The sequence below is a fragment of the Xiphophorus maculatus genome, chromosome 1 (assembly GCF_002775205.1).
Source record: "Xiphophorus maculatus strain JP 163 A chromosome 1, X_maculatus-5.0-male, whole genome shotgun sequence".
NCBI lineage: Eukaryota > Metazoa > Chordata > Actinopteri > Cyprinodontiformes > Poeciliidae > Xiphophorus > Xiphophorus maculatus.
Window position 1 is genome coordinate 6,619,673 of NC_036443.1, and position 26,223 is coordinate 6,645,895.

The 26,223-nt window shown below is 37.5% G+C and overlaps 2 protein-coding genes across 4 annotated transcripts; both read right to left on the reverse strand.

The window, feature by feature from the left end:
- Positions 1 to 104: 104 nt before the first annotated feature.
- LOC111609649 (tumor necrosis factor receptor superfamily member 5-like) lies at positions 105 to 25,703 on the reverse strand. Of its 2 annotated transcripts, none has more exons than XM_023339069.1 (10): positions 25,525 to 25,703; positions 22,546 to 22,676; positions 21,358 to 21,451; positions 21,097 to 21,222; positions 20,516 to 20,671; positions 20,279 to 20,366; positions 20,009 to 20,193; positions 19,892 to 19,923; positions 19,753 to 19,799; positions 105 to 124 (listed from the first exon to the last, which is right to left on the reverse strand). In XM_023339069.1, exons 2-10 carry the CDS (start codon positions 22,630 to 22,632, stop codon positions 118 to 120), a joined length of 822 nt encoding a protein of 273 aa, XP_023194837.1. In that variant the 5' UTR covers positions 22,633 to 22,676; positions 25,525 to 25,703; the 3' UTR covers positions 105 to 117. The 2 variants fall into 2 exon arrangements, with proteins under 2 accessions (XP_023194837.1, XP_023194833.1); XM_023339065.1 differs by lacking the exon at positions 105 to 124 and adding an exon at positions 18,879 to 19,371 and having other exon boundaries at positions 19,754 to 19,799.
- Positions 7,976 to 14,393, reverse strand: LOC111609653 (tumor necrosis factor receptor superfamily member 5-like). 2 transcript variants are annotated; one of them, XM_023339079.1, is made up of 10 exons: positions 14,236 to 14,393; positions 13,067 to 13,194; positions 11,927 to 12,020; positions 11,664 to 11,789; positions 9,626 to 9,781; positions 9,389 to 9,476; positions 9,122 to 9,303; positions 9,005 to 9,036; positions 8,870 to 8,912; positions 7,976 to 8,642 (listed from the first exon to the last, which is right to left on the reverse strand). In XM_023339079.1, exons 2-10 carry the CDS (start codon positions 13,148 to 13,150, stop codon positions 8,635 to 8,637), a joined length of 813 nt encoding a protein of 270 aa, XP_023194847.1. In that variant the 5' UTR covers positions 13,151 to 13,194; positions 14,236 to 14,393; the 3' UTR covers positions 7,976 to 8,634. The 2 variants fall into 2 exon arrangements, with proteins under 2 accessions (XP_023194847.1, XP_023194842.1); XM_023339074.1 differs by having other exon boundaries at positions 14,224 to 14,393.
- Positions 25,704 to 26,223: the final 520 nt, after the last annotated feature.

The window sequence follows — 26,223 nt, forward strand, 5'->3', positions numbered from 1 at the left end:
GTAATTTGCATTTATTCATCTCACTTGGTTTTGTGTTTTTTTTATATTTCCAGAAAACAACACCACCAATCGCTGCAACTAAAAAAACTAGCTAGTAGCTTGAAACCATCAGTGTGTTTATTGTTAGCCTATTAGATTTTAATAGAAACATCCAGACAGCTGCTCAACCAGAATCCTTGATATCAGATTTTAGACTATAAAGACGTTTATTTCATTCCTTAGTGAGAATAATCAAACTTTCAGAACAATGACCAGAAAAAACGATCTATCCTATATTATTATTATTACTACTACTAATAATAATAATAATGTTAATAATAATAATAATGCTATTATTATTAAGTAAAGAACAAAGTTGTTCTTACCTTGTACATTTAAACAGACTCCCTGTTCTTCTTCTTCTGCTTGGTCCTTTCATGTAGAAGACGAGACAAATTATTGACTAAACTAAATATTGTTATCAATATCTGTTCACATTACAGTTCAGTTAAAAACCTACTTACCCTTTGGGGGTTTTGTTGTTTTGTACAAATGTCTGTTAAAAATTAAATGTTACAATTATTAAAACAGTAAAAAATAAAATGCTGATAATATTTTAACTACAGTTTTTTTCCAACTCACATGATATTTTATTTTTTTTATTTTTCCGGAGAACAACAACAACAACAATTAATGTTGCTGCAACTAATAAAACCACCAAAATCACAATTCCTGTGGTGTTGTAACTTTTTTCTCCACATTCAGCATCAGTTGAAGCTGTTCCTGCTTTTATCAGATGAAGGTTTTCTTTTTCACATCTGAAATAACAGAAACATGAATCCAGGTAAATCATTTGGTAAAACATTATCCTGTGTTTATGCTGTTTGTAAGAGACCAGCTTACTGTGTGTGAGGCTGACATGACAACATTGTTCCATCAGAAAATGATCCACTGCTGCATTCAGAGCATTCTGTGTCTGTGGAGGCTGTTCCTGGAGAAACACAAATCACTTTAAAGTTAGTCAGAAGATTCTGATTTGATTTTTAGTTCTGATCAACATGTAACTCAGTTTATTCTTTTCAAAAGTCAGAATTCGTCTAAAAATAAAAGCATTTATGTGTTGAAGAGAATCAGACCAACCCATCCTGCTGATGTAATGTCCTGGTTCACAGCTCCTGTGTTTCTGTGCTACAGAACAACCTCCTGATTTAAGGTCTGTACAGTAGAATCCCTCCATTGGTTCACAAACTGTGTCTGCAGTTATTACACATTGTTGCTTTACTTTCAGCCCGGCTCCTGTGAACATATTCAAATTACACATGTATGGAGAAAACTAACAGCAACATGGTGAATCTCATTTAAGTGAGAAAGAATAATTTCTCCAAGTGAATGAAAAGAGACATCTCAATGAATGATTTGCAGTTGTGTTTAAAAATAATAACAGTCCAAAATCACTAGCCAGATCCATTTATTCACACACACATTATGGAGGTAAGCTGCATTGTAACCACAGCTGTCCTGGGGCAGACTGACAGAGGCAAGGCTACAATGTACCTGAGCCACGACAAGCAGGGAAAGCGAATGAAGTGTCCTGCCCAGGGACACAACAGCTGTGCAGGGGTTCAAACCAGCAACCGCCCAATTACAGGACAAACTCCTACCAACATTACCCTAAAAAATGATATTCCTACATGGTAAATAATTTTGTGGCAGATGCAGATTGGCAGAAAACAACACACCCAACAGCAATGGTGATTCTAGAAAACTTTACATGGCAATTGCAAATGTGTGGCAAGAGGTGAAGGCAGGGTAAAGTATGTAAATAGAATTAACAAAATATCCACAAAATCACTTTAAAACTATCTATTGTATCACTGCCTCTTAATGTTAAAGTGAGACCTCTTTTTTATACACAAGCTTTGTTGATTTAATGTTATTTTCTATCTGGTTTTGCTGTGAAATCAATGAAACGTCAGTGAAACTTCAACCACTGAAATAGCAAGCCCCAAGAAAAATCACAGCAGGATGGATGTATTAGAGCTGTGACTTTCAGCAAATATTACATTTATTGCAATCTTAACATGTAGAGCTGTTTCTGCCCAGCTGTGGATTCTGTGTAATTAAATACATAACTAACAGTAGCATGTTGAGCAACAACAAGAGTTCCATCAGTGCGGTCATTTTCTCACATTTATTGTGAAATAAAAGCCATTCTGAAGATCTTAGGTAAAACTCAATTTTTAAATTCACTGCAAATATTTTGAACACGACTGTTTGTGGTTGTAAACAGATTTTCTTACGGAAAATAAGTTGAAAAGTAACACAGTCAAGTAACGGCACCTGAGTCACAGGTAGAACATGGATTACATCTCTTTAGTCCGTTTGGCAGGTCCATAAACGTCCCATCAGAACATTTCTGGCAGGATGTACTTTTAAACTCTGTGCAGTCTATTCTGACTCGATGGCCTGTTGGAAAATAAACACAGTTTTTCATTTTAAAGAGCAGGATGATCCTTTGCATGATGAACAAAATTCAGGTAATGAAAGCAGCTTAACTGTAACAGAGTTTATATCAGAATAAACAGTAATTCATAACTAACTGGGACATACCAGAAGGACACAAAGGACAGCATTCTTCTTCTATCCTGTACTCAGTTATATGACATGTGATGGATTCGACTCTGACGTCTCTCATCAGAATCATCTGTGAAGAGAAATAACAGTTTTTCTATCATTAATATTTGTCCTTGTTTTCATTACTTCTTTTAGCAGTTTTATGCCAGCAGCACATTAACAGCTGGACAGACAGACATTTAATTTGTTATTTTTGAAGCACTGAAGATTTTTGAAGGTCACAAAAGCCTGATTCCACCTCAAAGTTACAGTTACAGTCTGTGATCATTTACAAAGTTCCTTCTGTTTACCATTTACAACAAAATAAAAACAGAACACAAAGAGGGAGCAAAGAAGTACTACTTTGAAAATATGTTACTTTTATAACCATGAGGAAATTATATAGCAAGTAGACACTTCCTGAAAGATGAAAACTCTTTTTACTAATTCTTATCAATCCAATACTTATCCAAATTGTGTTTGGTTAACATATGACGCTCACTTTGACCACAGAATTTTGAACTTGTTCAGCTGAAAATGGATTGAGAATGTTAATCTTTCCATCTGGTAGATTTCATTAACACACCTGGTCCATTCTTGTACAAAGGGTGTGTCAGGTTTTGTGTGTGTGTGTGTGTGTGTGTGTGTGTGTGTGTGTGTGTGTGTGTGTGTGTGTGTGTGTGTGTGTGTGTGTGTGTGTGTGTGTGTGTGTGTGTGTGTGTGTGTAAACAAAAAACGTGATACAAATGAATTTGTTTTCTTAATATATAGATGTGATTATGAAGTTACTCAAAGTTTAAATTGGTCAGGAAATTACCATTTTATAAGAAGCAATGTATTATATGATCCACTGCTACATCATAAATAAATTTACCAGGAGCACAAACATCGCAGCCCAAGTTTTTCTTCTTGAAATCATTCTCAAATGTAGGAGTAAACTTCTCTGGAGTTCAACAAATCCAAATGTCAGCCTGTAAAAGAAAGTGAAAGTATAAAGGTGTGGCGCCCTTCAAGTATCAACAGCAATCACTACATTTTCCCCAAGTTCAAGATAACACGGCAAGAAAAGTATTTATTGCAACTAAATATTGTTTAATTTAATTCCAAATAAAATCCACTTGTGTTCATCGTGGTGCAGGTGAATTTCTGCACCACGGGAAACACGGGTCCATTTCCCTTTCTCACAACCTTGTTAGACATAAAAATGGACATTCATAAAAAGGAAATGAACTTTATTTTTGTTCGTGTCACACTGTGATTGGTTGTGTGACACCAAACTGAGGGCTTGGTGCAAAAACTCTCAGAACCAGAAAAACATACTTCCTCTGTGGGGACCCACTGCTGCTTGTGGGACCAAAGCCTGGCCCCCACAAGGGGAAACGCCCTTTTTAGGTCAGAGGTTGATTTAGGACTAAGGTGTGAAGTAAGTTTTGGTTAGGGTTAAAGGGTAAAGTTTAGGCTGTAGAAATAAATGGAAGTCGATGGAAAGTCCCCACGAAGATAGCCACGCAAACATGTGTGTGTGTAAGGTTTCAATTTAAAATCAATCTGCGTAAAACACAAATTCCCAACACTAGTGACCCCAAAATCAGCCGATAAAATAAATCGAAGTTATTTTACACGTAAAAAGAGGAAACTTACCTTCACAAATATAAACACCGACGATTGGTTTCACTTTCAGTTTCTTCTGCATTTGTAATCGCGTTTTAATGTTAAGTCGTCTATGGCTCGACCCATAGATATTATTACTCTTATAGTAACACTATAATATTATTTTTCATGTCTATAGATCGACCAGTCCAGAGAGTTACAGCAGAAAGAGACTGTAGAGTCGGCTACCTCCAGTTTAACTCTCTGCCGGTTACCTGTCCAGGTGTCGTTCCTGTGGCTTTTATTTGTTGTTGCACACGGAGCAGAAGGAGCTGATCGAGCTGAGCGCCTCATTTCCAACCCATTAAACTTTGAACTTGCGGTGATTTATCTATTTGAGTTTTGTTACTTCATCATTAAGCAGAAAATAACAGAGTCATAATTCCCATGTATCGCACGTGTTTATTTCAACAACCTTAATTAAGAGGTTGTTGTAAACTTGGTGTAAACTTGTTCCATGTAAATATCAACTCTCATTATGAACTGCTCTCAACAAGTCAACATCGAGTTCGTCTCTAGAAGTCCAGTAAAAACAGTTTTTCCTGTCTTTGTTTCATGTGGTAAAAGTTCTGTCTGCTGGGAACTAAAACCAACTAAACTAAAAAAGCACATTGTTGCAGCCAACTGGATCACACGATGGGTCCCATTAGGTATTTACTGTTAGGATCCCGAGTTGTTGAGTCGTTTTGGAATTGATTTGATTTGAGTTTCACTATTATTTTGTGTTCCTTAAGTATTTTGTCTTTGATAAGATCATCTTGTTTCTGTTTTCTGCCAAGTCTCCCGTTTTGGCCGGGAAACCTCTACTTCTCAATCAACTCCCCGCCCGGCACTTTTTTTCAGTCGTTACTTCTGTTTAATCCATTGTTTTTTCCGAGCCGCCTTTAAACGCAGCATGAGCGCCCGACGCAACATTCCCAAGCTCAGTATAGTGAGTCTAGTAATGCTGTTGGGTGAAGGTAATTCTCTGCCTGCAGTTTTATGATTACTGCTGATGATCAGGTGAAAAGAGAGCTGGAGAAACTTCACCCTGGGAAAATCCCTGGTCCGACAATATCAGCCCGAAGGTCCTAAAGACATGTTCAGGTCAGTTAAATGGAGTCAGCAGTACCTCTTTAATGTGAGCCTGAAACTCCATAAATCAGGGGTGTCAAACTCAAATACACAGTGGGCCAAAATTTTAAATTGAACAAGGCCGCGGGCCAAGGTTGAACATTTTATAAATAAATATTGAACAAGCAAGGCTTATATAACTTAAAAGTGCAGGCGTGCATAATTGAGTTGCTAAAAAATAATAATAAAACATATAAATGGCATATTAATAAAATTTTTAAAAAATTGAATGCCTCCTTTCTGAGGTAAATGTCAAAATTAGCTTCGTACACAGACTAATAAATTTGAAAATAAAATAACATAACAACTATGAATAAATCATTAAATAAACTATGAATAAACCATTTAGGCATTGGAGTAACAAGAAAAGGTGCGTAGAAAACGTATTTATTGCTCATTTTGCGACACACTGATCTACTCTGATGCAGCCAAGTCAGATATCTGGCATCTTTTTTTGGATGCCAGTTCATCAATGTCGGGGCTCAGAGTTTGAGCTGAGGAAACCTTCATTATCGAACAAAGATGTTCGTCAGTCAGACGTCTCCTGTGAGACGTTTTCGTCATCTTCATTAAGGAGAAAAGTTGCTCACATACATATGTAAACAGATATTCTGACTCCCACCTGTCTAGAAAAGTTATATTTTCTGTCTTTCTTTTTGCCATTTTTTGGTAGGGTAACACAGTGACAGCTGTAGTTTGAGGTCGCAGTGTGGTTTGGGGGAGAGGCACGGGGATGCGGGGTGCGCCGGGGCTTTCAACCGAAGGAGTGCGCAAGAAGACGGATCACCACCTTCCTAATACATCTATGTCCGCTACCATAAGTGCTACTGACACAGAGGAGGATGCGTGTCTGCCTCTGTCCTGATTGACGCGCCAAAAAAACAGCAGAGCATTATGGGATTTGTAGTATACGCGGTGAATGCGGCGTCACAGTGTTGCCACCGTATAATACCGGCGGGCTGGCTCTGATATTAATTTGAAATTGCCTCGCGGGCCAAATATAATTACAATGCGGGCCAAATTTGGCCCGCGGGCCAGAGTTTGACACCTATGCCATAAAGTACCAGAACTATGGAAAATATGGTACTTGGTCCCAGTACCAAAGGAGGTTGTTCCAAAAGTACTTGACCGACTATAGACCTTTAACTCTGACCTCTCACTTTATGAAGGTTATGAAGAGGCTGGTTCTGGTACATCTGAGGACTCAGGTGGATGTAGCCCAGGAACCTCTCCAGTTTGCCGTAACTCCTGCCCCACAGTGGATGATGCATTTATGTGCTGCAGAAGACCTACTGATCTCCTGACAACCTGACACCATTGTCCTCATCCTTTTCTTTGACTTCATCAGCCTTCAACACCATCCAGGCAGGATTACTACGCGAGACGCTGGTAAAAATGGACATAGATAGTCTCTACTGAGCAGAACAAATGAACCAATGAATGGATCTGGTAATTCACTTTTTCACCACTTTGCTACAACAGTCACTATGGTGAATATGTCTTTGTGAGAATAAATGCATTTAAAAAATGTAAAAAATATATTTTTATTAATTATTAAAATTATTATTAGTATTATTATACATTATAAAATTATTATTAAAATAAATTTAAATGAATTAAAATTAATTATTTTAAAAGTATTTTAAAATATAAATTTATTATGTACATAGTTATTGGCCGTTGTGTCCTTGTGCAAGACAGTGCACCATCCATCCATCCATCCATCTTCTTCCGCTTTACCCAGGGTCGGGTCAGGGGGGTAGCAGCTTCAGAAGGGAGGCCCAGACTTCCCTCTCCCCAGCCACTTCTTCCAGCTCTTCCGGGGGAATCCCAAGGCGTTTCCAGGCCAGCCGAGAGACATAGTCCCTCCAGCGTGTCCTGGGTCTTCCCCGGGGCCTCCTCCCGGTGGGACATGCCCAGACCACCTCACCAAGGAGGCGTCCAGGAGGCATCATGACCAGATTCCCGAGCCACCTCAACTGGCTCCTCTTGATGTGAAGGAGCAGCGGCTCTACACTGAGCTTCTCAGTCCCGGATGACTGAGAAACCCCAGTCATCCTGGGTTTCTCAGGATGACTGGGAATCCCCAGTCATCCAGGTGTTTCCCAGGATGACCGGGAGAAAACCGGAGAAAACCCATTTCGGCCGCTTGTATCCGCGATCTCGTTCTTTCGGTCATGACCCAAAGCTCATGACCATAGATGAGGGTGGGAACGTAGATCGACCGCTAAATCGAGAGCTTCGCTGTTTGGCTCAGCTCTCTCTTCACCACGATGGACCGGTACAGCGCCCGCTTAACGGCAGACGCTGCGCCAATCCGCCTGTCGATCTCCCACTCCCTTCGTCCCCCATTTGTGAACAAGATCCCGAGATACTTGAACTCCTCCATTTGGGGCAGGACACCCCCCCTGACCCGGAGAAGGCAGTCTACCCTTTCCCGGCTCAAGACCATGGCCTCGGATTTGGAGGCACTGATCGCCATCCCAACTGCTTCACACTCGGCTGCGAACCGCTCCAGCGAGAGCTGCAGATCACGACCTGATGAAGCCAAAAGGACCACATCATCTGCAAAAAGCAGAGATGAGATCCTAAGGCCACCAAAACGGATCCCCTCAACACCTTGGCTGCGCCTAGAAATTCTGTCCATAAAAGTAATGAACAGAATCGGTGACAAAGGGCAGCCCTGGCGGAGTCCAACCCTCACCGAAAACGAGCCCGACCTACTGCCGGCACTGCGGACCAGACTCCCGACACCGGTCACAGCCAGTATAAAGGGCCGGGTACCCCATGCTCCCGGAGGACCCCCAGAGGGCTCCCCGAGGGACATGGTGTAACGCCTTCTCCAAGTCCACAGAACACATGTAGACCGTTTGGGAGAACTCCCATGCACCCTTCAGGACCCTGGACAGGAAGACAGTCCACCTGTCTTCCCTATTGGTGCTGTATTCCCCGCTCCACCGATCTTGGTCGTTGTGTCCTTGGGCAAGACAGTCCACCTGTCTTCCCTATTGGTGCCGATCACTGCTGGTTTATTCCCCGCTCCACCGATCTTGGTCGTTGTGTCCTTGGGCAAGACAGTCCACCTGTCTTCCCTATTGGTGCTGTATTCCCCGCCCCACCAATCTTGGTCGTTGTGTCCTTCTGCTGGACAGTTCAGTCGTCTTGCCTGCTGGTGCTGATCAGAGGACCTGGTGGTCCCATGTTTGGTAGCATCACTTCTGTTAGACTGCCCCAGGGAAGCTGTGGCTACTAGCTAGTAGCTTGTCACCATCAGTGTGTTTATAGCCCTGTATAGAAAAAGGCACCAAACCTATTAGATTTTAATAGAAACATCCAGACAGCTGCTCAACCAGAATCCTTGATATCAGATTATAGACTATAAAGACGTTTATTTCATTCCTTAGAGAAAATAATCAATCTCAGTTTTTCAGAACAATGACCAGAAAAAACTATCTATCCTATATTATTATTAATGCTAACACTATTATTAAGTTAAGAACAATGTTTTTCTTACCATGTGCATTTAAACAAACTCCCTGTTCTCCTTCTGCTTGGTCCTTTCATGTAGAAGACGAGACAAATTATTGACTAAACTAAATATTGTTATCAATATCTGTTCACATTACAGTTCAGTTAAAAACCTACTTACCCTTTGGGGTTTTTGTCGTTTTGTACAAAAGTCTGTTAAAAATTAAATGTTACAATTATTAAAACAGTAAAAAATAAAATGCTGATAATATTTTAACTACAGTTTTTTTCAACTCACTTGGTATTCTAATTTTTTTAGTTTTCCAGAGAACAACAACAACAATTGCTGCTGCAACTAATAAAAACACCAAAAACAAAACACCGATCACAATTTTTGTGGTGTTGGAACTTTTTCCTCCACATTCAGCATCAGTTGAAGCTGTTCCTGCTTTTATCAGATGAAGGTTTTCTTTTTCACATCTGAAATAACACAAACATGAATCCAGGTAAATCATTTGGTAAAACATTATCCTGTGTTTATGCTGTTTGTAAGAGACCAGCTTACTGTGTGTGAGGCTGACATGACAACATTGTTCCATCAGAAAATGATCCACTGCTGCATTCAGAGCATTCTGTGTCTGTGGAGGCTGTTCCTGGAGAAACACAAATCACTTTAAAGTTAGTCAGAAGATTCTGATCTGATTTTTAGTTCTGATCAACATGTAACTCAGTTTATTCTTTTCAAAAGTCAGAATTCATCTAAAAATAAAAGCATTTATGTGTTGAAGAGAATCAGACCAACCCATCCTGCTGATGTAATGTCCTGGTTCACAGCTCCTGTGTTTCTGTGCTACAGAACAACCTCCTGATTTAAGGTCTGTACAGTAGAATCCCTCCATTGGTTCACAAACTGTGTCTGCAGTTATTACACATTGTTGCTTTTCCTTCAGCCCAGCTCCTGTGAACATATTCAAATAGCTATTTCAGTTTCATACAACCGATAACTTATGGATGCAGTAATATTTCAGTATTGAAATGAGGTTTAGTGGACTAAAAGAAAATGTGCAGTACGCATTAACACAAAATTTGACAGGTGCAAAAATATGGGCACCTCAACAGAAAAGTGGTATTAATATTTAGATGATCCTCCTTTTGCAAAACTAACAGCCTCTAGTCGCTTCCTGTAGCTTGTAATGAGTTCCTGGATTCTGGATGAAGGTATTTTTGACCATTCTTCTTTGCAAAACAATTCCAGTTCAGTTACCGTAAGTTTGATGGTCGCTGAGCATGGACAGCCTGGTTCAAATTATCCCACAGATGTTCAATAATATTCAGGTCTGGAGGCTGGGATGGCCATTCCAGAACATTGTAATTGTACCTCTGCATGAATGCCTGAGTAGATTTGGAGAAGGTTTTGGATCATTATCTTGCTGAAATATCCATCTTTCAACTTCAAGTTTGTAACTGATTCTTGAACATTATTCTCAAGAATCTGCTGATATTGAGTGGAATCCATGCAACCCTCAACTTTAACAAGATTCCCAGTACCAGCATTGGCCATGCAGCCCCAAAGCATGATGGAACCTCCACCAAATTTTACAGTGGGTAGCAAGTGTTTTTCCTGGAATGCTGAATTTTTTTTGCCGCCATGCATAACACCCCTTTTTTATGACCAAACAACTGAATCTTTGTTTCTTCAGTCCACAGGACCTTATTCCACAATGAAGCTGGCTCGTCCAAATGTACTTTTGCAGACCTCAAGTGACTCTGTGTGTGGCGTGCTTGCAGAAAAGGCTTCTGTTGCATCACTCTCCCATACAGCTTCTCCTTATGCAAAGTGCACTGAATTGTTGAACAATGCACAGTGACACCATCTACAGCATGATGATGCTGCAGGTCTTTGGAGGTGGTCTGTGGGTTGTCTTTGATTGTTCTCACCATTCTTCTTCTCTGCCTCTCTGATATTTTTCTTGGCCTGCCACTTCTGGGTTTAACAAGAACTGTCCCTGTGGTTTTCCATTTCCTTACTATGTTCCTAAAGTGGAAACTGACAGTTTAAATCTCTGAGATAACTTTTTGTATCCTTCCCCTAGACAACTATGTTGAACAATCTTTGTTTTCAGATCATTTGAGTTGTTTTGAGGTGCCCATGATGCCACTCTTCAGAGGAGATTCAAACAGGAGAACAACTTGCAACTGGCCACCTTAAGTACATTTTCTCATGATTAGATACACCTTTTCTATGAAGTTCAAGGCTTAATGAGGTTACCAAACCAATTTTGTGTTTCAATAAGTCAGTGAAAAGTAGTTAGGAGTATTCAAATCAATAAAATGATAAGGGTGCCCAAATTTTTGAACCTGTCAAATTTTGTTTTGATGCATATTGGCACATTTTCTGTTAGTACAATAAACCTCAATTCAATAATGAACTATTACTGTGTCCATCAGTTATTAGATATATAAAACTGAAATAGCTGTGGCAAACACCCAAATATTTAGAAATAAAAATAATTAAGATTAATAGGGGAGCCCAAACTTTTTCATGACTGTATTTGCCCACAGATGCCCTCATGTAGAACCGCCCTTGCCCACCTACAATGTGTTATTACATTATTAATGTGTGATTAACTCATTAAAAGTAGCATGCTGAAAAGGACCAAAAACATGGAGTTCAATCAGTGAGGTTATTTTCTTCTGTAAGATAAAAGCCATTCTAAAGATTTTGGGTCTTACATCTTTAAACTCTGCATATATTTTTGAACACAGGTGTTTGTGGCCGTGAATTAATTTTCTTATGCAAAAATAAAAAACAAGCTGAAAAGTCACAAACATAACTGCACCTGAATCACAGGTAGAACATGGATTACATCTCTTTAGTCCGTTTGGCAGGTCCATAAATGTCCCATCTGTGCATCGCTGACAGGATGTACTTTTAAACTCAGTGCAGTCTATTCTGACTCTATGGCCTGTTGGAAAATAAACAGTTTATCATGTTAAAGAATAAGATGGGTTGCATGATGAACAAGATTCAGGCAATGAAAGCAGCCTACCTATAACAGAGTATAAATATCAGAATAAACAATAATTCATAACTGGAACATACCAGCAGAACACATAGGACAGCACTCTTCTCCTATGTTGTATTCAGTTATATGACATCTGAAGGAATCGACTCTGAAGTTTCTCATCAGAATCACCTGTGAAAAGAAAAACATTTTTCTAACAATTAGGATCAGATTGTAGCTGACAGCAGCATTTCCCTTTAAGATCAGTTATTGTTTATCCTGCTTTGATGAAACATTTTAGCAGTTTATGTCAGCATAACATTAATTTATACCAACAGTTATTTATATTATTAGTTTAGCTTCTAGTAGAGGTCAACCTGTCCTTAGCATTAGTTGCTGCAATTATTGAATTTAATTCAGTTTAGGGCTGAAACGATTCGAGTTCCTGGTTTATTAAAATTCCTGGAGGAAAATGTATCTGCCTGGAAGCTTCATTAAATTATGCTTTATTATGTAGCACCGTTTCCACCAGGGTCATTATTTGTGGAGGGCAGCGCTATTACTACTGCCTATGAGTTGTTGTCAAGAGCTAGTAGCAGCATGGTGTTGAAGTGTGTGGCGTTTTGTCGACAAATAAGGATTGTTGAATTTTGTGGCGCAATGGTTGGAGTACAAAAACTTTTTTGCTGTTGGAATCACGTTGTCATGGTTTTGGAGCAAAAGATAGGAATGGAGAGAGAGAAAGAGAGAGATCTGATTCCTCGATTAATTATAAAAATATTCTATAGAGTACTCCATTACTAAAATATTCTTTTACAACAGCCCTAATTCAGTTTGTTTATGAAGTTCCAATTCACATCACATTTCATCTTAAGCAACTTTACAAAACTATTTAAATCAATAAACCCAACAATATATTCAATTTAATTCTAGAAATCCAAATTTGATTACATATTTCTCTTTTTGCTTTTCTGTGAAACCTAAATGTTTTGAAGAGAACAAAAACACCAATAACATAATCAGTAACATCAGTACATGTCAATCGTTTCTGACAGTAAAACTCTCTGGCAAAACGTCTATACATTTTAAAATATGTATTTTCTGTGTAGCAAAAAGGAAATTTGTTTTCAAGAAATGTCAAACTGAAAAGGAGTTTAAATCATTTATAAAAGTACCATTTTGTAAAAAACAAACTTTTCTAATAAAAATATCCATTGTTTTATCATAAATAAATTTACCAGCAGCATAAATGTTGTTGCCCAAGATGTCATTGTCAAAGGTAGGATGAGGATGAAACTTGTCTGGAACAGAAAACCTCTCATAGAGGATGAACCAAATTGTGGCTCCTAATGCTGAAGGTCAACATCTGTAAAACAAGAAACACAAACACATTGTTAACCTGTAGGAACTCTGGGAACTGCAGCATGAAGCAGGGCTGCAGAATGTTAGGAAATCATGCAGCATGTGATGCTGTTGTTGAATGTTGAGGTGATAATATGACTTGTGATAAATTAATGGCTAAACATTAGTGATTTCTTTCTTCTACAGTTTTTTGCAAACAAACACATTGAGAAAATAAATTAAAGTTTTAAATCTGCTGTAGTTGTAATCTCTCAATGACTTTGTCATCTTAAAGCCTGGAAAATATTTTCTGCTGTATTAAACAAAAATATCACTGGTCAATAGAAAAACAAATTTAATACCTTTAGTATATTGTGAAACTTTCCAGTAACAGCAACAGTAATATTTTTCTGGTTACAGATTATTTTATTCCTGTTTATTACTTTTTGTTTGATGTCATCTGTTGATATTATTGTGCTGCGAACAAGGTGTTTATTTTTTATTATTATATTTATTCAAATATTGGATGAAACTAGTTTGAAATTAGATTTGTAGTTTACGCATTAAAATGGACGGCGAGTTATGACGTCACGTGATGTCACAGATTGGAAAGTCTCCTTGTTCACGCGCTCAACGCGAACTCTTAAGACAAAACCTTGATATCTCTCATCAATAAACAACAAAAGCAGCAAATTAACCTAAGCAAATAAACTGACAGGTTTCATGTCTGCTTTTGTTTTACTGACGTGGTAAAAGCGATTTGTTTGTTTCACTTTCATTTCACCCATAAATTATTAACACAGGACGATACAGTTTGTTGCCAAACAAAGATAAACAGTTTTAATTAAACCAGTAGCAACACTAGTTTTCATAACTTTGTTTCAAACTAATCCCTGAACTACAGAACAGAACTCCTCTCCGTCAAAGTTCATATTTTCAGTCTTCAGTGTTTCTCCGCCCAGTTCTTCTAACAGAGGAAAACAACAACCGGCAGTTAAGGTCCGCCATTAAAAACACAGAGGCATGAAATGAGCAGCTAACAATGTAATTTTACCTGAAGTCTTACATCGCGATGAAGTCAGTTTTCAGTTGAATGTTCATCATCGTCAGACATTCACTTTATGATTTACTTTGGTCAACAACGTCATAAGATCCGTGGGTTTTTGCTCTTCGTCGGTTTTCAGGTTTGCGATACCAGACAGGAAGCTCTGCACATGCGCCGAGTTATGCGCACACCTCAAACTGAAAAGGGGCGTCCCCCTTTCGGTCTTTTTCTTCTCACATTACAGTCGATCCACTAGTTATTACGGAGCCCTCTAGGGGACATGGGGAATTTTTTTTCTTTTGCGTTACCTCGCAAAACTTTTGCGTTACCTCGCAAAACTTTTGCGTTCCCTCGCAAAACTTTTGCGTTACCTCGCAAAACTTTTGCGTTCCCTCGCAATACTGTACTGGTCAGTTATGCAGCATAATTGAACACTGCAAGCCTTTCTTACAGTGGGCGCCGTACTTTCTGCTTTAATATAAGGTTATGTGAGGTATTTCCATGAATGTTAGTATCTTTTTGTGAAATATCTGAAGTTTTATATATTTCTTTAGGATAGAAAGGCACCACGAACCTACGATATAAACAGAAACCTTCCTTAAGTAGGAAAGAAATAAAAATACATTATAATTTGGACTATTTCTGAGTTATTATCGCGGGTAATAAATCATCTGACAGTTTTGATTGTGTCTCTGTTGTTCTAGTCTGAATGGTTTAAAGAGCTGCTTTCAGTTCCGCTCCATCTTAGCCTTAACAGACATAAACATGCAGTAAAAAATAAATCGATTTTCAACCAGTGTTTTGCACCAAACAGTTTTTACTGTTAACAAGTTTTTATTATTAAAAACACGACAAACTAATGATGGTAAAGGGCCGCACTGTCTCGGGGAATCTCATCTGTCTGTGTATCAATCAACTCCAAACCATTTCTTTGTTCTGTCACAATTATCGATTTATTCCATTTTGATGATCAGGTTCCAAACTTTGCAAGGACTGACCGCCCCGCTCACCGCTTCCTAATACACACAAAGCCAGTATCCTTCCCATTCATACCTGGTGACGTCACTCCCACGTCGACACACCTAAGTGTCAAAGCTTCCTGCTCCTGTCATATCAATAATTACTTATTTCATTCATATGGCTCTTACAGAGCCTCAGTGAAAACTTGTTTATTATTATTAACTGTTTGGTGCAAAACACTGATTGAAAATCGATTCATTTTTTACTGTATGTTTATGTCTGTTAAGGCGAAGATGGAACTGAAAGCAGCTCTTTAAACCATTCAGACTAGAACACAACAGAGACACAATTAAAACTGTCAGATGATTTATTACCTGCGATAATAACTCAGAAATAGTCCAAATTATAATGTATTTTTATTTCTTTCCTACTTACGGAAGGTTTCTGTTTATATCGTAGGTTTGTGGTGCCTTTCTATCCTAAAGAAATATATAAAACTTCAGATATTTCACAAAAAGATACTAAAATTCATGGAAAAACCTCACATAACCTTATATTAAAGCAGAAAGTACGGCGCCCACCGTAAGAAAGGCTTGCAGTGTTCAATTATGCTGCATAACTGACCAGTACAGTATTGCGAGGGAACGCAAAAGTTTTTGCGAGGGAACGCAAAAGTTTTTGCGAGGGAACGCAAAAGTTTTGCGAGGTAACGCAAAAGTATTGCGAGGTAACGCAAAAGAAAAAAAATTCCCCATGTCCCCTAGAGGGCTCCGTAAGTTTTAAATCCCGGCTTTTAATTTTTTTAATACCCGAAGCCAAGATGGCTATTTACTTGACTCGACGGGACAAAATGCAGGCTGGACCTCAACTCGACGTGGTGGCTCTGTGGAAGGTTAACATCAAGGCCAGGTTGAGGTTGGAGTTTTGTTTCCACAGAGCCACCGGGAATTTGAAGGTTTTTTTTTAGAACTGTGGGGTTTTAACAATGTGTTCTGCACCATTTCTAATCAAGGAGAACTAAAATATAACCAGTTGTTATTGTAACTATTTATTGTGTTTTTAGTATCCTTGACTTGATTGTGTAATGTATTTTTAAATTATTGTATAATAAATGTTTTGTTAAAAATAATAAAAAAAATCATTATGGCGGATCGCAAGCAAATTTAAGGTGCATACCGCCACCTACTGAACACGAGTGTGTAGCAACATTTCTTTACATCTATCAAATTCTATTTTTTTATTTTGTATTCTGAAGATAAATAAATAATGCTTTCCTTATTCTATAAATATCCATTATGCCTCCTTCATTTCCCAATATTCCTTTAAGACACCATTCTTGACCTGTCCTTCCAACCATTCTTCTCAATTTCTTCCTCTCAGGTTCATGTCTTACAGTTCATCAATGTGTTCAACTTTTTTTTTTCTCTCCACATCCTTCACATTTATCATTATTTTTACTCCCTATTAAATATAAAATGTAATTTAAATAGGTATGACCTATACTCTTAGTCTAATCATTATTATTTCTTCCCTTCTGTTTCTCTCATTAATATTTCTAATTAATACTGACTTTTGTACTTCATATAATCTTCTTCCTTTCTTATCTTCATTCCACCTTTTTTTTCCATTTTTCTATTTCTTTACTCTTAAGTGATTTCCCTTCCCCTTTTCCAAAAGGAATTGTAATGTTACTGCCCCCCCTAAAGCCCTTTTTGCTCATTTATCTGCCTTTTCATTGCCTTTTACACCTTCATGTGTTGGTACCCAACAGAACCACATATCAATGCCACCCCTGTATAATCTAAATAGACTTTGCTGAATTTCTAATACTAAATCTTTCCTATTATTTCCTTCTCCCTGAATACTTTCTAAAACTGCTTCGTTATCTGTGCACATCACCACCCTGTCTGGTTGAACCTCCTCTACCCACTGTAAGCTTAATGTTGGAGCTATTTATTCTTTATTTCTTTATCCATTTGAATTTTGTTAGTTAATTCTTTTAGTTGATATTTTTTTGTATTATTTGCAGAATTTATTTGCAGGTTAATAATTGTTGATTCTATTTATCTTTTGTTTTATTATTTTTCTTATTTATTTTTTTCTAAGTAGACAGGAAGTAATATGGGTCAGTCCACTTTCTATAAGTGTAGGGGCCTGGTAATGGACCAGCAGGCATTTGGGTTTGGGGCCTGTCGTTTTTACCAGAGCAACAGAGGTAGCATGAGAATAAAGGGAAGTTTGAACTTTGTAATTATTTGCTGAAATAGGAAAATTATGGAAACCCGTTTCTGCCACTCTGTAAAAAAAAAAAAAAATTATCTCATTATAATGAGATAGTATCTCATTATAAAACTGTAAAAAATGACTGTGTTTTGTTTCAGATGAAGTTTGTCTTTGGGTTTACAGTCACAGATCTCATATTTTAACAGTCAGCATTTTTCAAATATGCTTCAACAACTTGTGATCAGTGCAGAGTGACGACCACGGACTGGTAGAGAAGAGAAATGAGATTCAGCTGGTCTTTTTGATCAATCTAAAAATAATGTCTCAGCTTTAAGTTCTTAGGATCCAATCCACAGTGATCATCAGAAATATTCAACCAGGTGTTTAGTTTGGGGTTTCTTGCACTGTACAGAGAAAATTTTAAAAGGCATCATACCGATTAGATATTGATGGAAAAATCCTGAACTGAAGCTCAGGACAGTGATTCAGTTATAAACCATGTAAATTAATCTATCAGCATGTTTTCACTTCTAGGATCCTCCTAAAATAGAAGGACTGACAGGATATTCCAAGAGAGGTCAACAAGTGTGTCTGTCAGCCATCTTGGATTCCAATTACATCAGGGGCTGAAGGGGTGCTTATGCCTCCCCCTATAAAATGCCACCCTGGGCAGTTGCCCATATCAGAAACCACCACTGCTCTCATCAGACTTAAGGCAGGACTCTGGCTGGTTCGCTCCAAAATGTTAACTTCCAGTCAAAAATTACTTTAAACATAAATACAGCAGGGCTGAAAAAAGTTGGTGCTTGATTCTGTTTATATTGACTGCATAGCAAACTACACAGTATGGAGGCACCTTTGAGCCTCCATACTGGACATACAATCTGTGTGTCATCAATAAATACAATGTTTTTATCAGGTTTATTACATTCAACACTGCCAGAATCTATAATCACAGACTCAGTGAATCTATAATTCACTAGTAACCAACAACATGGCTAGTGTGTCATGTTATTTTTTTAAGTCTTTTTTCATAATGACTACTACTGAAATATTTTAACTGTTAGCTATTTATTTAGCTTGCTAACTAAATATTAAGTTTGTTGCTTAGAGGAAGCACATTTCACCTGAGCCAGAAAACCAAGGTCAACAAGATTTTAGGTAAATCTATAAGTTAGTTTAAAAAAATGTATATATATCTGTTCTTCAAAGAGACATCAAAACAAGTCAGAGCCTGACTATATTATTATTACAGTCAGAAGCAGAAAATTCAACATAGCAAAGACTCCAGTTTCAGAAAGTTTTCTTCATTTCTCAGCTGGCATCTAAATTAACTTCTTATCTAAAATTATATAATCTATAGTCTCTACTGAGCAGAACAAATGAACACATGAATGGATCTGGTAATTCACTTCTTCACCACTTTGCTACAACAGTCACTATGGTGACTATGTCTTTGTGACAATAAATGCATGATGGTATTTAATGAAATGAAATTTATTATGTATAAAGTTATTCATTTGTGCATTTCATCTGCAAAAGAAAAACAATTCTTTTAATTGTCTTTTAATCTTTGTTTTCAGAAAATCTGAAACATATTAGCAATGTTAACATTTCATGTCAGGTTCCTGTGCAGCAGAACATAAATATCAATAAAATGCTATTAAAGTTGGTGGATCATCAGGTTTTTTATAAAACTGTACAAATGTCTGAGGTTGGTTTCACATGGAGTAATTCATTTACTGACGATGGTGGTAAAACTTCGCCCTGCAATTGGCAGGTTGCTGGTTTAATTCCCGCTTCACCAAACTTGGTCATTGTGTCCTTCTGCAAGACAGTTCAGTCGTCTTGCCTGCTGGTGCTGATCAGAGGACCTGGTGGTGTCAATGTTTGGTAGCATCACTTCTGTTAGACTGCCCCAGGGAAGCTGTGGCTACTAGCTAGTAGCTTGTCACCATCAGTGTGTTTATTGTCCTGTATAGAGAAAAGACACCAAACCTATTAGATTTTAATAGAAACATCCAGACAGCTGCTCAACCAGAATCCTTGATATCAGATTTTAGTCTATAAAGACGTTTATTTCATTCCTTAGTGAAAATAATCAATCTCAGTCTTTCAGAACAACGACCAGAAAAAACTATCTGTCCTATATTATTATTAATAATATAATAATATAGGATTATTATATTATTATATAATATAATATATAACTATATTATATATTATAATATATATAATTATATATTATATAATTATTTATATAATTTAAACATATATATATATATTTATATAGTTTAAACAAAACTAACAATAATAAAATACTTTATTATTAAGTAAAGAACAAAGTTTTTCTTACCATGTGCATTTAAACAGACTCCCTGTTCTTTTCCATCTGCTTGGTCCTTTCATGTAGAAGACGAGACAAATTATTGACTAAACTAAATATTGTTATCAATATCTGTTCACATTACAGTTCAGTTAGAAACCTACTTACCATTTGGGGTTTTTGTCGTTTTGTACAAATGTCTGTTAAAAATTAAATGTTACAATTATTAAAACAGTAAAAAATAAAACGCTGATAATATTTTAACTACAGTTTTTTTCAACTCACTTGGTATTTTAATTTTTTGAGTTTTCCAGAGAACAACAACAACAATTGCTGCTGCAACTAATAAAAAAATCACCAAAAACAAAACACCGATCACAATTCCTGTGATGTTGTAACTTTTTCCTCCACATTCAGCATCAGTTGAAGCTGTTCCTGCTTTTATCAGATGAAGGTTTTCTTTTTCACATCTGAAATAACAGAAACATGAATCCAGGTAAATCATTTGGTAAAACATTATCCTGTGTTTATGCTGTTTGTAAGAGACCAGCTTACTGTGTGTGAGGCTGACATGACAACATTGTTCCATCAGAAAATGATCCACTGCTGCATTCAGAGCATTCTGTGTCTGTGGAGGCTGTTCCTGGAGAAACACAAATCACTTTAAAGTTAGTCAGAAGATTCTGATCTGATTTTTAGTTCTGACCAAAATGTAACTCAGTTTATTCTTTTCAAAAGTCAGAATTAATCTAAAAATAAAAGCATTTATATGTTGAAGAGAATCAGACCAACCCATCCTGCTGATGTAATGTCCTGGTTCACAGCTCCTGTGTTTCTGTGCTACAGAACAACCTCCTGATTTAAGGTCTGTACAGTAGAATCCCTCCATTGGTTCACAAACTGTGTCTGCAGATGGTTCACATTGTTGCTTTTCCTTCAGCCCAGCTCCTGTGAACATGTTCAGATTATACATGTATGGAGAAAACTAACAGCAACATGGTGAATCTCAGGACATCTTTAAGTCAGACAGTTTGTCCAGCTGAATAATATCTGAATCGTTTACATAATTTACATTTGTGTTCAAAATAACAGCAACATCACTAACCAGATTTAGCACTGATTTTATAGAAATTATATTTCTACATTGTAAGTGAATATGTATCAGATGTAAAGTGACAGAAAACAACAAACCCAACTTTCATAAACTGAAAGTAGAAAAGGAACAACATGGAGTGAGTGAAGCATTTATTGCTGAAATATAAAAGATTTTAACACTGCAGATATTTAGAACACAACTGTTTGTGTAGTTGAGGAAGCAGATGTGAAAATGATTTAATAACAAAAAATAAAAAACAAAGTCAACATAACAGCACCTGATTCACAGGTAGAACATGGATTGCATCTCTTTAGTCCATTTGGCAGGTCCATAAATGTCCCATCTGAACATCTCTGACAGGATGTAGTTTTAAACTCTGTACAGTCTAGTCTGACTTGTTCGCCTGTTGGAAAATAAACAGTTTATCATTTTAAAGAATAAGATGGGTTGCATGATGAACAAGATTCAGGCAATGAAAGCAGCCTGTCTATAACAGAGTATATATGAGAATAAACAATAATTCATAACTAGAACATACCAGCAGAACACATAGGACAGCACTCTTCTCCTATGTTGTATTCAGTTAGATGACATGTGATGGAATCGACTCTGAAGTTTCTCATCTGAATCACCTGTTAAAAGAAAAAACATTTTTTCTAACAATTAGGATCAGATTCTAGCTGACAGCAGCATTTCCCTTTAAGATCAGTTATTGTTTATCCTGCTTTGATGAAACATTTTAGCAGTTCTATGTCAGCATAACATTAATTTATACCAACAATTATTTATATTATTAGATTAGCTTCTAGTAGAGGTCAACCTGTCCTTAGCATTAGTTGCTGCAATTATTGAATTTAATTCAGTTTAGGGCTGAAACGATTCGAGTTGCTGGATTATTAAAATTCCTCTAGGAAAATGTATCTGCCTGGAAGCTTCGTTAAATTATGCTTTATTATGTAGCACCGTTTCCACCAGGGTCATTATTTGTGGAGGGCAGCGCTATTACTACCGCCTATGAGTTGTTGTGAAGAGCTAGTAGCAGCATGGTGTTGAAGTGTGTGGCGTTTTGTCGACAAATAAGGATTGTTGAATTTTGTGGCGCAATGGTTGGAGTATGAAAACTTTTTTGCTGTTGGAATCACGTTGTCATGGTTTTGGAGCGAATGGTAGGAATGGAGAGAGAGAGAGAGAGATCTGATTCCTCGATTAATTATAAAAATATTCTATAGATTACTTCATTACTAAAATATTCTTTTACAACAGCCCTAATTCAGTTTATTTATGAAGTTCCAATTCACAACACATTTCATCTTAAGCAGCTTTACAAGACTATTTAAATCAATAAACGCAACAATATATTCAATTCAATTCTAGAAATCCAAATTTGATTACATATTTCTCTTTTTGCTTTTCTGTGAAACCTAAATGTTTTGAAGAGAACAAAAACAATAATAACATAATCAGTAACATCAGTACATGTCAATTGTTTCTGACAGTAAAACTCTCCGGCAAAATTTCTATACATTTTAAAATATGTATTTTGTGTGTAGCAAATATGGAATTTGTTTTCAATACATGTCAAACTTAAAAAGAAACTGTAAATAAATCATGGATCTGATTCTGAAGAAAGAGTTCAAATCAGTTATAAAATTACCATATGTAAAAATAAAAAAAAAAAACACTTTCCTAATAAAAATATACATTTTTTTGTCATAAATAAATTTACCAGCAGCATAGATGTTGTAGCCCAGGATGTCATTGTCAAAGGTAGGATGAGGATGAAACTTGTCTGGAACAGAAAACATCCTCTCATAGAGGATGAACCAAATTATGGCTCTTAATGCTGAAGGTCAACGTCTGTAAAACAAGAAACACAAACACATTGTTAACCTGTAGGAACTCTGGGAACTGCAGCATGAAGCAGGGCTGCAGAATATTAGGAAATCATGCAGCATGTGATGCTGTTGTTGAATGTTGGTGATAATATGACTTGTGATAAATAAATGGCTAAACATTAGTGATTTCTTTCTTCTACAGTTTTTGCAAACAAACACATTGAGAAAATAAATTCTCAATGTGTATGAGATCGACTGTCTTACATTACAGTCGATCCACTAGTTTTAGATCCCAGACTTTAAATCTGCTGTAGTTGTAATCTCTACAACTGCCTTTGCCATCTTAAAGCCTGGAAAAATATTTTCTGCTGTATTAAACAAAAATATCACTGGTCTATAGATAAACAAATTTGATTCCAATACCTTTTGGATATTGTGAAACTTTCCAGAAACAGCAACAGTAATATTTTTCTGTTTGAAATTACCACATTGAAACTAGTTTGAAATTAGGTTTGTAGCAGGGCCGTGCAGAGACCTATGGAGGGGCAGGAGCTCAAATTTAAAAAAAGGGGCACATTGAACAAAAACTCCGTACAACAACATAGCAACAACCCATATTAATCAAGAAGCTAATTGGATCCTACTATATCATTGCCATCATGTGGGGAAATGCAAAGCAAATATAATCTATATTTTCCCCAACATGTATAAAGTTTCTGTTTCTGCTGCTGACAGTCCTGGAGGGCTGAGCTTATCTGAAACTGTAGCTGTTAAACAGACCAGAGGAGAGAAGGTCAAAGGTTATGAAGTTATGAAATAAGCAAAATTGCTGCCATTTTACTAATTAAGCCCTAATAATATCTATTTAACCTCTAGATCAACCTGGCTGCAGAATGATTTATAGATCAAAAAGCTCAAAGGGGTTAACTCTATATAACAGTTTGATGTTAAACCTCTAGATCTAGAATTATAAGACTAGATTATCAAGTCAAAGAAAACTCAGTAGCTGCTGGTAGGGGCCATTCAGGGGCCTCCAGACATTCAGGGGCCCCTAGAAATGGTTTAATTGTAACACAGACCATAGATCTAAACCTGCAGCATCATTTATAGAGAATGACAATGTTATTACATTTTATTTAATGCATTCAGCTGAGAAAAATAAATAGTACATTTAGGATTTAATTAGGAAGTTTACTTTGTAAAAGTTTAAAGAATCATCTTGATAGTTTGATTGTTGTGTTACCATGGCTACAATATGGTGTAATCTTTGTGTTTGAATTGAGTTTGTTCACAAATGCATCACAGCAAGTAACCAATAATCAGTGATTGATTTTAAACTGGGCCAATAAACCTGGTCTCCTTCTCACAGATTCACCTGATCGATATTTAAACATGTTAGTGATGCTGAGGTTCTTATCCGGGTGGTTCTGTCTAAGGCCCCATATTACCTTGGGCCGGCCCTGCATGAACAGCTGCTGCGATGCGCATCTCTGGAATCTACCTGGAATCTACCTGGAATCCCCTGGTGGCCCCTGTCAGTCCCTCGATGCTTTGGAGACATTTTGATTCATTTCGTTGTGACATGTTTGGCTTTTTGCTGCGGTTCTAATTATTGCTACAATATTTTCTCTGATGTTTATTTTGTGACTCTAAATGCTCTGAATCTTCCTTTAACACTTGAGGTTCTGCAGTAACTTCTATTTACAGCCCAGAACCTCCAGCCCAGATCCCGTCAGCAGCTTTAACCTGCCTGGTAGAAACGTTAAGGAGAAGCAGAGCAAACAGAGAGCAGGTGGTACCAGGTGGTACCGGGTGGTACCGTGTCTTATACCAGTATGTCTGATATAAAGACAGATATTCTTTCTATCTGTCGGTGGACCGACTCAAGCTGCCTGTAGTGAACCGGGCCTTTAGCAGAATGATGAAGTTAAAGTCAGAAGTTTCTCTGCAGCTGAAACATTTCTGTGTTTATGGGCGAGGCGGGTTTTGTCCCGCTACTGTGAGGACGATTACGAAAATATAAATAGAAACAGTTTTTCTAATGTCAACATCAGACCTACGTTTTTATTCACAAACCAGAGTATGAAAAAATATTCTTGCCCATAATTTGATAGTTAGAGGACACAGATCCTCCTTCTCCTCACCATGGACCCTGAGTCTGAACAACATGGAGGCTCTGAGAGTCATTATTAGACTGAGGGCAGCCAGACTAGTTTATTTTTACTAAATTATTATATTTAACTAAATATTACTGCTGAGGGGCACAAACAGGCCTTCTGGCATACAGATTAAAAATTTTGGAGAAAAAAAAAACAACCTCAAAAAGGGCACTAGGGGCATCAAGGATAAAAAGGGCAGGGGCTCAAGCCCCCCCTCTACCTGGTTTGTAGTTTATGCATTAAATTAGACGCTGAGTGATGGCGTCACGCGGATTGGAAAGTCTCCTTGTTCACGCGCTCAATGCGAACTTTTAAGGCAAAACCTTGATATCTCTCAGCAATAAACAACAAAAGCAGCAAATTAACCTAAGCAAATAAACTGACAGGTTTCATGTCTGCTTTTGTTTTACTGACGTGGTAAAAGCGATTTGTTTGTTACACTTTCGTTTCACCCACACATTAACACAGGACGATAGTTTTTTTGCCAAACAAAGATAAACAGTTTTAATTAAACCAGTAGCAACACTAGTTTTCATAACTTTGTTTCAAACTAATCCCTGAACTACAGAACAGAACTCCTCTCCATCAAAGTTCATATTTTCAGTCTTCAGTGTTTCTCCACCCAGTTCTTCAGAGGAAAACCACTACAGTCGTTTAAGGCCCGCCATTAAAAACACAGAGGCCTGATATGAAGTAACAATGTAATTTTACCTGAAGTCTTATACCGCGATGAAGTTAGTTTTCAGTTGAATGTTCGTCATCGTCAGACATTCACTTTATGATTTCCTGTGGTCAGCAACGTCATAAGATTCGTGGTTGATTTTCTTCGTCTTCCGCTGTAGAGGTCTTGTGCGAAATTCTGTCACCCTGCGGAAACCTGTTCTTCCTGCTTCGGGTAGTGACTAGTGATGTGTCGGTCGCGAACGATCCGGCTCTAAGAGCCGGCTCTTTGAAGTGAACGATTGGAACCGGCTCCACAATGGGAGCCGTTTTAGGATCCTATTTGGGAGCCGGGTTTTTTTCTACAGTATATCGCTGTCTCTCCGCCTCCCTGTCGTTGTGCTTGTGCTCTGCAAGTGCCAGAGCCGATAGTTTTTCCCCACATCGTTTTTTTTTTGTCCTGCGGTGCCTCACTGTCTCTCCCCCTTTTCTCCCTCTCCTTGCGCGTTTTGCTCTTCTGCCAGTGCTAGAGCTGAGAGTTTTTTTCCCTCGGTCGGTCCACTGCCCTCATGTCAAGCGTGTGCTCCACACATCTGACCAATCACACATAGTTTCAATTAATAATGTGGCGGGAAAACACTGAAAAAAAAGTTTATCTCCACTTTTTTTGTGGAAACGGCAGGCAATTGGCCATCTGTATAGCGTTCAGGTGTTTATGTACAGACACTCACTCAGCGGTCAAGAAGCACA